The sequence below is a fragment of the Lutra lutra genome, chromosome 10 (genome assembly GCF_902655055.1).
Source record: "Lutra lutra chromosome 10, mLutLut1.2, whole genome shotgun sequence".
Lineage (NCBI taxonomy): Eukaryota > Metazoa > Chordata > Mammalia > Carnivora > Mustelidae > Lutra > Lutra lutra.
The window spans coordinates 79,510,582-79,530,321 of record NC_062287.1 but is presented as its reverse complement, the minus strand read 5'-3'; the positions used below and the strand labels follow the sequence as shown (position 1 = coordinate 79,530,321).

The window sequence follows — 19,740 nt, the reverse complement described above, 5'->3', positions numbered from 1 at the left end:
CTATTAATATATAGCATTGTTTCCTCAAAACTGCAATGCTAAAAAAAAAATTGTTGGATGCTGGATAAGTAAGTACCACCCACAGATATTAAAAAATACTATTTTCACATTGAAGTCTGTCAGTATTGTCAGCTCATATAGAATTTAAATAGGTCATAAAATAACATAAGAAAAAGGAATATTTTCTTGTTCTTAATGAGAAGGTAAAGAAAACACATTATCCTTCATATAATTATATAAAAGGAAACTGAAATAGAAGAGATGAATGAAAGACGGCAGGACTTTTTCTGCAGTTTATGGATATAATCCCTGATTTTATCAATCATCCCAAACAAAACTAAGACTTGATAGACTTGAGTGAGTTCAGAAAAACAAAATCTACTTCACTATTAATATTTTTCTGTGTCCCTTAAATTTGTTTTCTGGCATTTCACTCTATTGGAGGAATGTTCTGTTTTTTTTTTTTTTGTAGAAACTTATTTATATATTTTGAGGAAAAACAACTGACGAAACTAAAATTGACATCAGTTTTACCACCACAAAGTAGGTGACATCAAGATTTATTTGTTACATATCTGACATTAAAGAAAATACAGATGTAAGATACACAAAAATATCAATCTAAAGTTTAGCTTACCAGTGGGGACAGAATTGGAGTGCTGAAGTTCCAATTGACTAGAATCATCAGAGAGTTCGGTCAAACAGGTTTGAGTAAATTCTGGGTTGGAAGCATGCTCATGTCTGAAGCCTTCAGGAGAAAGATAATCCAGCTCAAACTTCACAGTTGACATTGCAAAATTCTTAAAGAGCTATGTAAGTCAAAGTTCACACTACTGAAGTTTTAAAAATCACAGGAGACAGAAAGAAAAAAATCTCTGTATTATAATCAGTGGTAACTTCAGGCTTTCCGGTGATTATTCTCACTTGGAAATCCAAAAGAGATAAAACATGCAGAGCTGACTCTCTAAATTTTCTGTATTCATGCCTTTTCTAGGCAATTGACTTCAACAGGATGGATGGATTTTAGAGTTGTTTTTCTTGACGATATCTTGCTGCCTTAAAATGACAGCAGCACTAACCCCATCTCAGAGAGGCTGCAGTGAAAAGTAAAATGGGCTAAGTGAAGGCATAGGCAAGGCTGCAGAGATGCTTTTAGTAACTTGGTATTGGAAGTTCTCATTCACATTTCTGTATACAAAAGATCAGCTGGGTGGGGCTAAGGACTGTAAGAGAATGAAACTTTTTTCCACTGGGCAGCTCATCAAGGAATGTTTTAATATGGAAGGAAATTAAGCCTAAATGATATTTCCAGGGTCAGGGTTGTAAGACTATAGTCCTCATGCTTATTCAAAGATGATGATTATGGAGACTAAAAGGTAAATTAAGCAACAAATCTGCACAACGAAGAAACAATCAACAAAATGAAAAGGCAAGCAACCTACAGAATGGAATAAAATATTTTCAAATTATTTATCTGATATTTAAATATCCAAAAAATATAAGGGACTCATATAATTCAGTAGTAGTAGAAGTAGCTGTAATAGTAATAATAATAGTAATTCAATTTTTAAAAATGGGCAAACAAATTTTCATCTTCCAAAGATGACATAGAAATGCCCAGTAAGTACATGAAAAGGACCTCAACATCACTAATTATCAGGGATACACAAATCAAAGCCAAAATGAAGTATCACCTCATACCTGTTAGAATAGCTATCATCAAAAAGACAGGAAATCAAAGACGTGGAGAAAAGGGCACACTTATGCAATGGTGATGGGAGTGTAAATTAGTATAGCCACTGTCGAAAACACTATGGAGGTCTTTAAAGAATTATAACAAAAACAAACAAACAAAAAAAACAATAAAAAAACCTACTATATGATCCAGCATTCTTATTTCTGGGTACACATCCAAAGGAAATAAAATCACTGTCTCAAAAAGATATCTGCACCCTTTGTTCACTGCAACATTATTTACAGTACTCAAGGCATGGATTATTTAAGTGTCTGCTGACAGATGAATGATAAAATGTGATATACAATGGGATATTTTCAGCCATAAAAAAGGAAATCGGGGGCGCCTGGGTGGCTCAGTGGGTTAAGCCTCTGCCTTCAGCTCGGGTCATGATCTCGGGGTCCTGGGATCGAGGCCCGCATTGGGCTCTCTGCTCAGCAGGGAGCCTGCTTCCCCCTCTCTCTCTGCCTGCCTCTCTGCCTACTTGTGATCTCTGTCAAATAAATAAATAAAATCTTTAAAAAAAAAAAAGGAAATCGGGGGCACTTGGGTGGCTCAGTCAGTTAAGTGGCTGCCTTCTGCTCAGATTATGATCCCAGAGTCCTGGGATCGAGCCCCTCATCGGGCTCCCTGCTTCAGCAGAGAGTCTGCTTCTCCCCCTCCCTCTGTGTCTCTCTCTCTCAAATAAATAAACACAATCTTAAAAAAAAAAAAAAAGAAAGAAATCTTTCCATTAGTGAAAAAATGGAGTAAACTTGAGGTTGCAATGCTAAGTGAGATAAGCCAAAGAAAAGCAAATGCTGCATGATCTCACTTATATGTGGAATCTAGAAAAGCCATTCTTGTGGAAACATAGTAGATTGGCGGTTGCCGGGAGCTGGGATTGGAAGTAATGGGAGATGCTGGTCAAAGGGTATAACCTTTCAGTTATAAGATGGCTGAGACCTAGAAATGTAATGTATGGCATGGTGACTATAGATAACAATACTGTATTACATACTTGAGAGTGCTAAGAGAGTACATCTTCAATGTTCTCATCACCAAAACCAACAACAAGGACAACAAGCAAACTGTGAGGTGCAGCATGTATTAATGGACCTTGTTGTGGTAATCATTATGAAATATCTGCATATATCAAATGATCACATTATATATCTTAAACTTACAAACGTTATCTCAATGAAGTTTAGAAGAAAAGCTATATTTAAAAAATGGTGGTCAAATAAAATACAGCTTAAGAAACACAAAAGATTGATTTCATAATATGAGCAGGTGATCAGTGGAGGAGCAAATGCTAAAAAGACAGCAATTGAGGAAATGGATACTGTTGTACTAGTTAAGAGGTAAAGGATGTGATCCCTCTGAGTATCTGGGCAGAAGGTTATGTTGATCAACTTAGAAATTTTAATTTAAGGGCACCTAGGTGGCTGACTTGGTTAAGCATTTGAATCTTGATTTCTGTTCATGTCAGGATCTCTGGATTGTGAGATCAAGCCCTATGCTAGACTTCATACTGGGCATGGAGCCTGCTTAAGATTCTCTCTCTCTCTCCCCTCTGCTCCTTCCCCCACCACCACACACACACACATTCTCTCTCTCTCTCTTCTAAAAAACAAAGAAAAATTAATTTAGGATCTCATTCTTACTCATCTTCTGTTCTTGAGTGCATGAATCCATAATGATCACAAGGAAGTACCCATTGAACAAGAAAATATTCATAAAAAAAATAATTTAGCAAAAGCCATCCTTCAGTTTAGACAGTCAAACTAGATGAAGTTCAGATTAGTTCTTTGACGGTCTTTTAAAATCCATTATATATTAATGAATTTATTTATTCATTCAAGTGAGTGTTTATTGACCCTGTATTAGGTGTTAACTTAGACAGATGAATGTTAAGACAGGTTCAATGGAAAAGATGTGGGCCAAATCTGGACTCAGTGGGAAAGAGAGCTGTGACTGACTGAGATTTTAGTTATAACCATAGTACAAGTTATGGCAATAGATGTGCTACACATGAAGACTGGCGTATTTGAAGCAATATGACTTCTTTGTCCAGCATTCTTTGAGAAAGTAAAATATATATAAGAGGTTTGTAAATTTGTTGTTGTTAAAATATAAAAAGTATTCTGGACAAAAAGTGGCATGTCTTACTCATCATTAGTTATTATAACTGAACAAACAAGGAAAGAAAATTATCTCTCTGCTCTGCATGCTTTTATAAACTATTGCTCATGGCTCAGGAATGACTGTCATTACAACAGCATGGACAACAAACAAAATGCTATTCAAGCCTAGTCTACTACCATTCTGGAACCGGCATGAAAAAATCTGACTAATATGGCAAATATGGCCAAGTTTCACTGTTAATTACATGATACTTTACTTATATAAGAAGGTAAAAGCAGAATTAAAATTATAAATAATAATTCAGCAAAATACTATCATTGCTTAAAATAAATATAAAAGTATCAGTACATATTCAGAATACCTGACAAAATGCTTTCATAGTAATACAGATTCTACTTGCTTCCCTACTACCTATGGATTCTTAGCCTCTGTGTTAAAGCTTCTGGAAAAGATGCACGTTGGTCAGTACTGAGAAAATGAGTTGAAAAGACGGTTGGTAGGAAAAGAAAAGCAAATACAAGGAAATGAATAAAGGGTAAAAAATGTGTATATACAATTTAAAGAAAAAAAGTAGTTTCTAGAATCACAAAAGATGGGCTTCACAATTCTCAATTGAAATATCTGTCATGGTGTTTGGTGGGGTATACTTTCTGAGAGACAGTCTCAATGGTTTAATTTGAGTTGCTCATGGATGTTTAACTACTAGGTAATTTCTACCCCCTTTACTGCCCATAAATTTGAGCAAATCCTTAAGTGTTCCTTCTTTCAAGCAACGATTTAAAGGGTATGGTTACATGGAAATGCGATTTGGTCTGAGAGGTGCAGTTAAATCACAACATAAATAATTTTCAGTAAGACCCATCCCTGAGGGGATGATCTCTGATGTCACAGCATAGTCTCATTGTCTTAAGTGGTGGGGCCTTAGTTTTTGAGCATGAAGACATCTTGGAACCAAAAGAGAATACGCATACACACACAGACACACAGACACACACACACACACACACACACACACACACACAGAGTTATCCAACCATCTGTATTCATACTATTATATTCTGAGTATCAATATCTGACATAATCATATAAAACTACTTGAAATTCATGAGCATTTAAATATGTTATCAATTACATTTATATACCTTTAAAAATATGCTCATATATGTGTAAGAAATGTTATTCATTTGCTCTAAGATAACTGTAAGTATGCAGGCAGATTTATAAATCCCATACAGTAATTTGATATGGCTCATATATCCATAAACTGGGAATTACTATTCTCCAATATATAAAAAATAAGATTTTACTGCTTTGCGTAATGGAGATAAGCAAACTCTGTCAAGAAACTCACTTCATTGTCCTTTTCCACTAGTAACCTAGGTACGAACATCTCCTGAGGTCTCCAGAAATGTTGGTGGTAAAGAACCTTCAGTTAATGTGGATACTCAAGTATCAGCTCAGCAGTTCTCAGTTCCTGAGTTTTTAGTCAAAACCTTTTAACTTCCGGGGCACCTGGGTGGCTCAGTGGGTTAAAGCCTCTGCCTTCGACTCGGGTCATGATCCCAGGGTCCTGGGATCGAGCCCCACATTGGGCTCTCTGGGCAGCGGGGAGCCTGCTTCCTCTTCTCTTTCTCTCTTCCTGCCTCTCTGCCTACTTGTGATCTCTGTCTGTCAAATAAATAAATAAAATCTTAAAAAAAAAAAAACCCTTTTAACTTCCATCCAGCCTGTGTAGACTTCAAGTATTTTTTTTTCCTTTTAAGTCTGTAAGTACTTTATTCCCTCTCCCTAGTTTTATTAAGATATAACTCACGTATAACATTGTGTGAGATAGAAGTATTACCTTAATTTTATTATAGACATCAAGGTTTTAGTAAAGGGGTTTCCATGACATCTTGGCTAACAATTTTATTTAGAACAGTTTGCTATAAATCTTAGAAAATATCCATGTAAACCTTTAACTCATATCATCTTCCTAATACCCAGAACATGTCCTTTCCCCCCACCAATTTTTTAGAGTATAAACAGGAGATGGCAGGAAATGCCACACAAAAACCACCACTCTTTTGATTGGTCCAGCTGCAAATATTTTTCTCTCAACCTGGATCAGTTTATCTCTGTTACTATAGTAACCACTCACTTGCTAGCGATTACAGTAAATTCAGATCTCTAGTCCTTCATTAATTTCAAAATACAGGCTGTATTTACAAACCTTTTTTGTTCTCAGGTATGCTTAATTTTGGTATAATCTGTCCTGGGTTCTCTTAACTGGCCAAACTAACTTGATCTTATTTTGGGAAAATGGTTAAACTTAACTGTAATTATAATTTTAACTTCATCATAAAAATACATTCTTAAAAGAGAGTAAGGCTTGCTTTTTACATAGTTATCCAAATATTTACAAGTTGCTAAAAGGAACAATTGTTAGGAATGCCGGACAATATATGTTTCTTAGAAAAGGTTTCAGAATGACTCTTTGAAGCCACAAATTTATCCACTATGCCTTCCACTGATCTAACCATTGAACTAACTGAAAAAATTACTGTAGAATACTATTGAACTAACTGAAGAAATTTTTAAAAATCTACCAAGAGCAAAAGAGTAAACTATAAGAAAATTTGAGGAAATTCTGGAATATATGGTGGAGGTGAGGGCTGAACTGATTGAGTAATGAGCAATTCCATGAAGGCAAAGAGGAAGTTGCCCAGGTGTAACTCAGGACAACCTGAATACAAGACTAGATGAGACCCTGTCCCTCCCCCTGTAGGAGCACCAGAGATTGAAGCAAATACAAGATATGTTCCTTTGTTCTAAGCACTATTTGATTCCAGCTGTATACTAAGGAAGCAAGAGGTCAGTTCACAATCATTTCCTTAACTGGCTTTCAGGGCCAGAGAAAGAAGCATTCCCCAGCTAACTGCAGATTGCCCCAGGAAAGTGAAAGTCAAGCCAGTCTTCTTAGAGAAATTTTAGTATATACTTAGCCTTCCCCAAATTTCCTTCTTTAATTCCCATTAACAGTTGCACCAAGTTCCATTCAACAGTGGTGAAAGCAGAAGACAGGTCAGTGAGTATGTCACAGGAGTCTGTCTATTTCAATAAAATACCAATTATAGAGTCTCCAGGCACAGCAACTGGCACAAATCATGCACTGAATATAATGTAGGTCATTGCCTGCCAACCCAGGAGTCATTCTGCTTTGCTTAAACTGTGGAGTTATGATCTTTTGAAAGAAAAGAAAAGATATTTGAAGAGAAACAATTTAAAGAACTGAACTGAGCCATCAGATCCAACGAACTTCCCCATATCATACTAAATACGATAAAAGAGAAGAAAATTTTACCCCCTACTTTCGTGAGATTTGAGAAAATATTCTATATATACAATAGAAAAATTAGCTGCTAGGGGAAGGGAGCAGAGTAAAAGAAAAAGTTGTTGAAAGTAAGTAAGAAGCACACTTCAAAAAAGTCAACTTAGCAGAAGTACTGGATAATAAGTAAATCATTGGTCCGAAGGCAGATACTTAACAACTGAGCCACCCTGGTGCCCCACAGGTAAATCATTGGTAAAAAGAACAATAATTGACTAAAAATCAACACAAAGAATTATTTTGAATATAGAGCAAAAATATAAAAGTTGGAAATTATAATAGAGGATAGAAAATTTAATATGTACAAACAGAAACTCGAAGAAAAATGGAATTTATGATAAAAATACAAGAAAACAAAACAAATATGCTTCTGTATGGAAGAAACTCCTGATACTTCAAATTCAAAGGATCACATTAATGCCAAGCAAATGCACCAATACTAAAAGAAGGTACATATCTTAACACCACACATATCTTGACATGATCTGAATTCCAAAGACTATCTCAAACAAATTTCAAGATGAACTTGGCAGTAAAGGAAAGAATGTGGTGCAAATTTGAAAGGAGGACTTCTTAGCTTCAACATCAAATGACAGAATACAAAGCAAAGTTTAGAGCAATATGATTAAAAGTGATATCTCCGTAATTCAAAAGCAAAGCAATAATAAATTATTATAAACAAGAAAGACTGAAATTGTGTAACATGAGTGTTACATCTGAAAACAATTATTTGAGGAAATACTCCAGCCAAAGGGGGAAAAAACAAAAGAATCAGAATAAGGAAGTCAAAACAGGAAAAAAAATCATATATATATATATATATATATATATATATATATATATATAAATGGTGAGCAAAAATAATCTAGTTAGAAATGCATTTTTGGGGTCACCTGAGTGGCTCAGTTGGTTAAGCATCTGCCTTTGGCGCAGGTCATGATCCCAGAGTCCTGGGATCGAGCCCCACACTGGGTTCCCTGCACCGGGTTCCCTGCATCCTGCTCCCCGCTCGGCAGGGAGTCCACTTCTCCCTCTGCCTGCTGCTCCCCCTGCTTGTGCTCTGTCTCTCATTCTTGTTCTATTTCAAATAAATAAATAAAATCTTAAAAAAAGCATTTATGACTAAACAATTGTTGAAAATTATGTTCTGAAACAAGTCAAATAATAAGAGAATTTTATGATTTAAAAATCCAGATTATTTCAACAGAATTTAAAGTTAAGGAAGAAAATAAATAAAATCAAAGAAGAAAAATAGATGAAATTAAGGAAGAAATCATAAGGCAAATTAATTAACTAAAAGGAAATAGCACAAATGATGGTAAACAGATAAAAATGGCAACAAATTAGTAAAATATCAATTAAAATGGGTTAATGACCATATTAAGACTCAGAATTTCTTTATTTCCATTTTTCTCCTCTTTCTCCTAACCCTGAGACATTCCAAATTACATTATGGATTCCAGCTGGAAATGTTATGAGAAATTGTGTCATATATATATATATTTTTATTTTATTTATTCATTTGAGAGAGAGGGATAGTGTGTACATGAGTGGGGGAGGGGCAGAGGGAGAAGCAGACTCCCTTCTGAGTGGGGAGCTCGACTTGGGGCTCCATCCGGACTTCAGGATCAGGACCTTAACCAACTGAGCCACCCAGGCACCCCAATTGTTTCATATTTTTTTAAAAAGGGTAAAATTCCTCCAAAGTGTTTAATAGTTAAGGACATATACAAGAGGTTGTTTAAAATGGTATGACTGGGGCACCTGGGTGGCTCAGTGGGTTAAGCCGCTGCCTTCGGCTCAGGTCATGATCTCAGGGTCCTGGGATCGAGTCCCGCATCGGGCTCTCTGCTCAGCAGGGAGCCTGCTTCCCTCTCTCTCTCTCTCTCTGCCTGCCTTTCTGTCTACTTGTGATCTCTCTCTGTCAAATAAATAAATAAAATCTTTAAAAAAAAATGGTATGACTTTTAGATCAGTTTAGATCAAGGGATGATGCAGTGATATCATCATGGAAACTTTCTAGTAATTATGTTTTCCTATTTCTCTCCTTTCTATGCTGGCTAGTAAATCTAGTACAATGTTGATTGAAATGATAACAGTGAATATTTTCATTTCATTCCTAATCTTAGCAGAAATTTTTCAGTATTTCACTAAATATATAGTTTGTTTTACATTTTTTGTAGATACGCTTTTTATTAGATTAAGGACATTCCTTTTTATTCATAATTTGGTAAGGATTTATCTTTTTTTGCTTTTTTTGTTTTTTTTAGATTATCTTTATTTATTTGAGAGAGAGAGAAAGAGTGAGAACAAGCACAAGCAAGGGAGAGGGACAGAGGGAGAAGGAAGAGCAGACTCCCCTGTTGAGTAGGGAACCTAACACGGGGCTCCATCCCAGGACCCCAGGATCATGACCTGGGCCAAAGGCAGACTGGCTGAGCCACCCAGGTGCCCCAGATTTATTGTTTTTATAAATAATAAATGTGAGCTGACTTTTATCAAATGCTTTTTCAATTTCTATTGAGCTGATTAATACCCTGTCTTTCTTTTAATGTTGTAAATTGGTTGTCAGATTTAAAATTAATTTTTATTCCTTTATTAACTTCAACTTGGCCTTGATGTAATGAGTCTTCTTAAGTGCTACTAGATTCAGATGGTAATACTGCATCTATGAGGTAAATCAGCACATAATTTTCTTTCATATAATACTGCTAAGATGTATTGAAAATGAGCAGTGCCTGGGTAGTTCAATCAGTTAAGTGTCAACTCTTGATTTCAGCTTGGGTCACGATCTCAAAGTTGTGGGATTGAGCCCATGTGGGGCTCTGTATTCAGCAGGGAGTCTACTTGAGATTCTCTCCCTTCTTCCTCTGCCCCTTCCTAGCAACACCCCCACTCTTGCTCACTCTCTTTCAAATAAATAAATATTTTTTAAAAAAGACGTATTGAAAATGGTACTCTCCTCATATAAAATAGTTAGAAACTATTATGTTTCTTATTCACTGGAAGAATTTTTTTTTTCTCTTTTTAAGATTGGTAATATTTCTTTCTTAAATTTTTGATATAATTAGCTGGGAAACCACCTGGTTTTATACATTTTATCTAAAAATTCTGAACTCTTGGGGTGCCTGGGTGGCTCAGTCGGTTGAGCATTTGCCTTCGGCTTGGGTCATGATCTCAGGGTCCTGGGATCAAATCTCACATCAGGCTCCCTGTTTGGCAGGGAATCTGTTTCTCCCTCTCCCTCTGCTGCTCCCCCCTGTTCATGCTCACTCTCTCCCTCTCTCTCTCTCAAAATAAACAAACAAAATCTTAAAAAAAAAAATTCTGAATTCTTGATTTAATCTCTTTAATAGATAAAGAACTAGGTCTTTGTTTTTTTGTTTCCCCTCTACCCCCACAAGTCCGTTGTGGAATGTTGTCTTTTTCTAGGTATTTCCCCTTTCTATCTACTACTTTAAAATTCTTTTGTTTAATGCTATTTATAATATCTTCAGGGTGCCTGGGTGGCTCAGTTGATTGAGCTTCCAGCTTTTGGTTTCAGCTCAGGTGAAGATCTCAAGACTGGTGAGTTTGAGCTGGGCTCTGTGCCAGGTTCTGCACTCAGTGGGGAGTCTGCTTGAGATTTTTCTCTCCCACCCCTCACCTCCTTGCCCTCTACCCCACTGCTCACATGTCCTCTCTCTCTCTCAAATAAATAAATAAATATTTTTTTTAAATCCTATAAATATCTTTTTTAAGGTATGGAGGATCCAAAGCTAAGTTCACTTCTCATTCTTGTTGCTGCTAGTTTATAGCTTCTTTCCTTTGATTACTTCTGTTCAGAGCATTATCAATTCTATTGATCTCTTAAAATTGCCAATAATAAACTCTGTTGACTTTTTTCTTTTATTTATCTGTTTTATACCTGTTTCTACTTTTGTGTTTAAAATTTCCTCTTGCTACATTCTTTGGGATTGATTTACTGTTGTTTCCTAGGTTCCAAAGAGGCATACATAGATCACTGATTTTCAATCTTCTTTCCTAAAGTATAAATTTAAAGTTATGTATTTTCTTCTAAACATGGCTTTAATTATATCTGACATGTTTTAATATACAGTTTGCTATTATAAAGTAATCCTATTATTATCAGTTTTTATTCAATAAAAATTGGTTTCTAATTGGCACTGTGATTTCCTATTTGGATTATAGAACACTTAGTACCTTAATTCCCCAAACTTGGGGAATCTTCCTCTCCCCCTCCCTGAGTTCTTTCCTCCCTGACTTTCTCTCTTCCTTTCCTCCTTCCTCCCTCCCTTCTATTTTATCTGTTAGTAGTTTAGACATACCAGGCTGGTTTTTGTTAATATTTGCATGGTATAACATTTTCCTATCTCTTTACTTTCAAGCTTTATGCTTTATTAGATTATACAGTTTTGAATCTTTTAGAGAGAACATAATGAGACTTTTAAGAAATCTCATTGACAGTCTTTGTGCTTTAATTGTGTGCTTGAGTGCATTTATATCAAATGTAGTTGTTGATATATTTGAGTTTCAATCTACCATTGTTTTCAATTTGTCTCACCTTTTAGACAGATCAACAGTTTTGTTTTGCTTTGTTTAGTGATTCCTATTTTCCTATAATGCTATTATACATACTTTAATTTTTGCTTAGTGATTACCATGATGCAACATACTTATTTGAGCTTAGCAAACTGGCACTTCTGCCACATCTTAAAAAATGCACAGACTTTAGAACTTCCTAACTCCTTTTATCCATCTCCTACCTTTTGGGGCTATAAATGATTCTATACGTTTTTAGTCCCTATATTATCATGGCTTCTTTGAGATTTAATCAAATATTTACCCTTTGCTCTTCATTTCTTTTTGCAATTTCATAGTTTTCCAGGACTTCTCTCAGATTCTACTGTCTAAAGAACTCCCTCTAATATTTCGGGTTTTTGCAGACCACAATGCTTGTTCACAAAAATCATTGCTAGGGCAGTAGCTGAGAATATTTCTCCAACCACCACTCACGACTGTTACAGGAGGAAGAGTTTTGCTCCAGCTGCTTAATCTGAGGGAAATTTGTTTTCAGGAAGCACTCTCTATAGAAAAGAGAATCAGGTTTCAGTTTTACCCATGTATCGAAGTGAAGAAACTATAATACATGTGATCCCATACCATTAGATGAGACCATGTCAAAAGATGGAAACGTAGTGTGAAGGTTTACACATTTCTGGGCTTATTTAAATACAAACATTAATAGTAATTATTAATTGTTCACTGTTAACAAATGAAAATCCTGGACAAATACTAAACTGAGTGAGAAGCCAAGATATCAAGTATAAATCAGAATGGTCCCCGGAAACTACTGTTGAAGGTGTTTGATTAAGGGGTAAATCTTTGCATTCTTTCCCACATTATTTATTTCTGCAATAACGCATTAAAAAAAAAAAGTCATATACATCCTTGGACCTTCAGGACAGACTCAAAATTGAGTCTGAGTGCTATATTTCCATGCAACCCACAGTGTGCCATTAATCTTTCAATTTCCTCAAAAGTACTATGAACCTATAGGAATTTAAAAATTTAAAAATCTACAAAGTATTCTGTTTCAAGTAAATTTCATTAACAATAAGAATTTGATTTATTCAGGAAAGTGATTAATCTATTTCATCTATTCATTTGTTCATTTTATTAAAACACGAAACAATTGTGTCAGGCCCCATGCTAAACTACTTGGAGATTTAGAGGAAAAACAGAGAATGAATGTGGATATAGGTAATTGGTCTTATTCTCCATAATCCTGTCTCAGAAAAATCTTGTATTCTGTTTTCATGAGAGTTCATGAGAATCCATGCTTATTGTTAATCAAAAATTATTCATTGTTTCTGAAAGTTCTTTAGGGCATATTTTCAATTCAAATACCTTCATACATGCAAGTGACAACATATTTAGCAAAAAAATTGGCAGGATTCTGGGGCTAATACCTAAAGCCTTTTGGAAGCCGAAGTCAAACATCACCCTTTCACCAAAATAGTTACTAGTATTTGGTGCCTGGGGGCACCTTGTGGATTTGCAAAGCATTCCTCTGGCCTCTGTTCTTCCACCAGTCTCTTTGTTATCTTGAATTTGAAGGGGACCGTGTAGCTATCCATCTGTGTGTTAAAAGTCACTGAAATGCCAATTAAGTTCAAATAATTATGGCTTTGGAGCCTTGGAAGTAGATTTCAGGTTAATCTCTTCTGACCTTGAAAAAGTAATTACTACCTGTTTATTTTTCCAAGTATTTCACTGTTGCAGTGAACCTGGTTGATCTTCGATTTCCTTTCTACCTCTTCAATTCATCTAAATCACCTGAAGTATCCATGGTTGCTAAATTTTATTAATTTAATAAGATATCTTGCATGAAATTGCCTAACACAGAGGCTGGTGACTGATATTTAGAACATCTGAGTTTCTCAGAACATATTCCTTAAACATAGATGCTTTCCGGTTTACTTGTTTTTGAATACTATGTGGCTGTATTTACAATATCTGAAATTTTGTTCTGGCTTCCAATGAGGTCTTCTTTCAATCTTAACTTACAGGAAAAAAAAAAAAAAGGACTTTAATTTTGGAACAGTGTACAATTTACAGAAAACTTGAGAAGATATTTCAGAGAGTTACATATGCCCTGCAATGAGGTTCTCTTATTAACTTCTATTAATATGGCACATTTGTTACAATTAATAAATCAATACTGATACATTATGACTAAAGGAAGTTCACAATTTTAGATGTTTCTTATTTTTTTGACATTGAAAATTATGAGCATTATGTATATTGTAAGGTATCTTTTATTGGAATTTATCTGATATTCTTCTCATATACTTAGACTGGGATTATGGGTTTTGGGAGAGCAAAAATCACAGGATTAAAGTAATTTTGAATCAGGAAAGAATGGGATTTTAGGTAGGGAAAGTAAATGGCTCCAACTAGGCTCTGAGGATATTTCAAGCATGCAGACACTGAGACAGAATGAAAACAAAGATAAGGAAGAAAAACCAGACCACTCCGTCCCAACTGCTAGGGTTAAAATGCTTTTTCCGATAATTATATTGTGACCATAGAAAGTAAAAAATGACCACAGAAAATGACTAGGCCTCAAAAGAGAAGTCAGGCATTACAAGATGTTATCATAAATCCCTACTCAATAAAAAGATACCATGGTAATTGTAAGGCCACAAGTTTCTTGGTCAGTTCTAAATAAAAGCCCTCATTGGGCAACCCATTCAGGACCCCTCTAATTCTAGATCCTTTTTTTTTTTTAACTTGTTCTTACTTTCAATAAACTATCACTTCATCCTTTGTGTTCATAAGATTCATTCTTTGAGTCTGTGAGAAGAACCCTGTAACAATTTCATTCCATCAGACAAAAGGTATATACCATTTATGATATTTGTCACCATTGATGTTGACCTTGATCACCTGGCTAGGGTAATGTTCATCAGGTTTCTTTACTGTAAAGTTACTAATTTTTTTTTCCTCTCTCAATACTGTAATCTTTGGAAGGAAGTCTACTACTTTGCTTAAGTAGGAGGGAGTTAAGCACTTTCCCTCCTGAGAACAGAGTATATAAATTATTTGTCTGGAATTCTTTTACACAAGAGAGTATTTTCCCCTCACTTACTAATTTTTTCAATCAGTTATATATATCAATATGGATTTGAAAGGTCCCCCACTAATGGGTCCGTGATTAAAGGAGCAAGACTGATACAAAGTGAAGGTCAAGCAAAGCTTTATTTCGCACAAAGCATCAAGAATCAAACCGACTGGCCGGGGCCACGCCTCTTACAGAGAGGGCGACCTCTCTCTGCCTTACAGACTAGCTTTTAAGGGCAAAGGACATGTGGTTGGGCCTGGCCACGCACAGGTGACCAATGAGATTGTAACACACAGAGAAAGCTGCACAGTCCTGCTAGGTCACACATAAGTGATCAATTGAATTACAGTTTACCCTATAGTAGACATTTGAACTAGTCTATCACCTTGGTCAGAATTGGCGCCCAAAAGGTGCCCAAAGGGTGGGGCCCATACTCCTTGGTAGCTAGGAAGACAGTATGCCCCCTCACCCCTCACTGATTGGATGTCTCCACCTGGCCTGACCCACCCTTGTATTTGGGCTTTGTTACCTGGGACTGGTTTCTGGGACTTGTTTTTAAGTCAGTCCCCTGGGGGGAAGAGGGGTGGGACAGTTTAAGTTTTACTGCATAAACAACAAAATGTTTAATCCAAGATGGAATCACTCTGGCTAAATAGGCCCTTACAGATTCACAGATATTTATTTTATACTTTGAGTTATAATCCAGTACTACTTTTTCTTATTTTCTTGCTGAAATTGTTCTGGCTTTGACCACTGCAAGCTCCTTCAGTTTGGTCATGTGATCCTCTTACAACCCCCTTTCTGACACTGTTAGATACTTGAGAGTAATCTAACACATTTCTTGCCCCACTCTTAGATCAACTGTTTCTCTGTAGAGACCCAGTTTTCTTTGCTGGAGAATGGCGTTAGAAACCAAGGTATGGTGCTCGGGATATTATTGCTATCCTGATGTCATTTCCTTTAGCCATCTCAGCTGACAGAGTAAAGAAATACATATGTTGATAATAACTGGTATTTATACACATATTTATAAATATTTTGTATGTAGCTATATCAATCTATACTAAGCTAAATATGAGTTCTTACTGATGTCTCCCAGCTCTAACCCATTTCAACATGTATCATTCTAGCCTCCTGCACTTATCTAAAACCTCCTGCTCCAATAGTGTATCTGAGTCTGCTTCTGATATTCACTTTGTTTCTTGATACTACTACTTTTCTCTTGACTTTTAGCATACTTTTTAACTTTTGTTGAAATCCAGACAAAACTGGTAATAGTAGTTGGTCTGTATTTTTTTTTTTTTAAGATTTTATTTATTTGACAGAGACAGACACAGTGAGAGAGAGAACATAAGCAGGGGTAGTGGGAGAGAGAGAAGCAGGCTTCCTGCTGAGCAGGGAGCTGGACACAGGGCTCTATCCCAGGACCTTGGGATCATGACCTGAGCCGAAGGCAGACGCTTAACAACTGAACCACCCAGGTGCCCCAAAGTTCTATATTTAATGTTTGTTGTACCTGTTGGTGCCAGAGGCTTTGAATTACTGTTTTTGTTTGTTTGTTTGTTTGTTTGTTTTTTATCTCCCCAGTTGTTTCTGGATTTCCTAAGAACTCCTGAATAAACAGAGTCCACATACTGAATGCAGCTCTTTTAGTTATAATCCTGTATTCCATGAATAGAGCACTGTGGTGGGGGTGGTAAGATGTAGCAGGGGAGGTTATCATTCTATAAACCTATGATTAAATTTCAGTTTTCTAGTGGGCCTATACGTCTCACTCAATTTTAGAAAAGGAACATATCCCCTCCAAAGAAAAGGGAAACTAAATGTTTCAAAAACAAGGAAACATGTCATTATTTTACAGATGTACTTCTTTTTTTAAAAAAAACTTAGCCAAAACTGAGTTCTAATTATTGAGAAAATTATTTTTTTAACCTCAGTTTAACCTCAGTTTTTTTTAACCTCAGCTGTTGTTTATTGGACTTAACGATAGTGTTAATATATTATCCATGGCCACACCTCAGATTTACAGAAGCAGAAATCCTTGATCTGGAGTTGGAAGAGCTGCAAGTTACAATAGCCATTTGTCAATTTCAGTAATGAACCATATCTTGGTACTAGTGTATCAGATACTACCCAAGAGCCCTTCGGCTATTCAAGATGCTATGATACAAGATTTTAAATATTTTATGCTGGTTATCTCCAAAAACTCACTTCAAGTTTTAAAGCAATTTGGAGATCATATAATCCAAACTTTTCATTTTATTCTATAAAGTCCACTGAAATTAGTTGACTTGCTTAAACTTCCAGAATGAGTTATGAAAAAGAAAACTAAGGCAAACTCCCCCTTGAATCCTGAGGCTTAGTGGGAAAAAAAAAGGATTTAAAAAAAAGGATTAAAAGATCTCTTCTACTTGGTGTCCAACTTTAACTTTATTGAATAGTACCTTATCTTAAAAGTCTTTTGATCCTAACTCTATTATTTTAAACTAACTAGAATATCTTCCAGATATCATTTTATAAAATACCTTACATATTAACAGGTTCACACATTATATCAAAGTTGCTCAAAACTCTTCAGTCAGACTGATTACATATCCAAATATATTTTCATCCAACACCAACAACTACTGATAGAGGGAAAAGTGTTCTAATCTCATTACATTTACTATTCACATAGATAATGCATATTGCAAAAGCCCTGGGTATTTGCTTTCTAACTTTCTCAAAAGAGCTGCCCAAGATTAACTTATGGGAATCAATCTCACAAACCAAAATATGTTTAAAAACTCTTAGAGTTAGAAATATTCAATTTAGCATGAGTTTTATTATAAATAATGGAAAAGTTATCTGAATGCATTAGCTGCATATTCCATCTCCTATGAGCTACAGCCACAAAAATCCTTTTTGTCAAACCACCTCTGCACTTACCATATCACATGACTCTTAGCTTAAACCAACGGGGCATTCTAATGAGGAAAGAGGACTACATGTGTGTTCCTAAGAAAAACGAGTTTAGAGCCAAGCAGTCAGGCACTTACCAGGAAATCCCAGGATAATATAATGATACATTTCTCAATAATATAAAGGTTTCATAAAATAAATTTGCAAAGACAAAAAGAAAAGGAAACAATTCATTTTTCTTAAGAACCTTAGCCATTTGTGGAGTAGACTTTGAATTCTGTGTTATAAAAAGCCTTACAATTCTGACTTGGCCCTGGGGCTCATAAGGTTAAGGATAAATATACCTCCTAAAGTTACCAGATTCAAGAAATTGCACATTATTTTTTAATGAAGATGTTAAATCGAATATCTCAGTAGAGTTACTAAAACAGATGAAAGTAATACTTAAAAATAAAAAGCTTCAATTGTAATGGTCTGAAGAAACATCCTTATAAAACTAGATTTAATCTAATAGATATCTTATACTAAAACATGTTACCATGCTATAAAATAATGGTTTGCAGCAGAGATAAAATCATTTTCCTGACTTTTCATCCGAAACAATCAGGAAGGCAGCAGAGTAATGCAAAGTGTTAGTACTCCAAAATTATATAGACCTGGATTAATCCTGTCTCAGCTATTTAGTACTTATGTGCATCTATTAAATTTATTTGACATATTTGAATCTGTTTGCCCATGTGTGAAAAGGAGAATAATGAGATCCACGCCTAGAAGGATTATTTTAAGAGTAAACGAGACAATATATTCAAAGTTGCTAACACAATGTCTAGCTCATAACTACGCATTCATTCAACACATGTTTATTAAGTGTCTGTAATATGCCAGTCATTGCTTTAAGCTTTGCTTATCAAAATAGTAGGGACAGAAATAATAAAGCTGACAAATCTAAAATGTGAAATGAAGAACAGTAAGCATTATTTTTAAAAACCCCATGTTAGGTAGAAAGACCACACACAGAAGGGTGGTCAAGGAAGTTCCCTGGGAAGGTATCATATGCGTGGAAAATAGAAAATAGGAATGTCCTTTGTGGATATCTGGAGTAAGAGGCTTCCAGACAAAGAGAAAAAGTCTGTGAATAGGGTATATGTTTGCTTGTTTGAGGTTAGTGGGTTCAGAGAGGTTCTACTATGACCCTGGACTGTAACTTAGGCAATAATATCACAAATAGCATCTAAACTCCATAGCTAAGAACAAGGCCACTGAGATCAGAGTGCCTATGTCCATGTTGTGTATCTACTTTTGGCAAGTTACTTAACCTTCTAGGTTTAGGTTTCCTTATCTGTGAAGTGGGAACAACTATCCCCTATGGTTGTTATCAGAACTAAATGTGTTAATAAATATTAAGGTACTAGCATATAGTAAACATCAAATAACTCTTATTTTTAAATTACTAACAAACATGGAATAGAATCTCTTGTTCCTCAACCTCCAGTTTCGAATAATATAACTCAATCAGAATTACTGGATTTAATATTTAAAATATATTTTAATTATGTGAATCTTAGGGATGCTTTCTATTCTGGAAGTAGGATTTTCCTATTCTCTTGTTTTATTTTTAGGTTCCTTTTGGATAGACTTAGGGTTCTGTTTCTTTCCAAACTAGAAATCTTACTTAAGAGCTTTGCTATCTCTTGAACATCAGTGAACTATACAAACAAACATTTTCAAGACTGATGAGTCATAAAATTCAAAGAAGAATTTTAAAATTCAAGAACAAATAGTTTTGATGTTTTCTTTTTGAAAACTTTTGACAGTTGGGTTAAAGATTTTATCAACTTTAACATGACTGGAATTTGGCATTCAAATAAAATGCAGATTTCATTGCCTATGATAATGCCTTTTGTATTAAACTATGAATTTGCTTCTTGCTTTCCCATGCATTTTCCTATGCAATTCTGTCAACAACATAGTGAAATGGGT

At 35.3% G+C, this 19,740-nt stretch overlaps 1 protein-coding gene across 1 annotated transcript in view; it reads right to left on the bottom strand.

Moving 5' to 3' along the window:
• Nucleotides 1-1,146, bottom strand: part of ANO3 (anoctamin 3) — a 419,176-nt gene extending 418,030 nt beyond the window's left edge. The window contains exon 1 of the mRNA XM_047690759.1: nucleotides 638-1,146. Coding sequence (XP_047546715.1) covers nucleotides 638-791 — 154 coding nt within the window. The 5' untranslated portion in view covers nucleotides 792-1,146. The remainder of the gene's footprint in view (nucleotides 1-637) is intronic.
• Nucleotides 1,147-19,740: the final 18,594 nt, after the last annotated feature.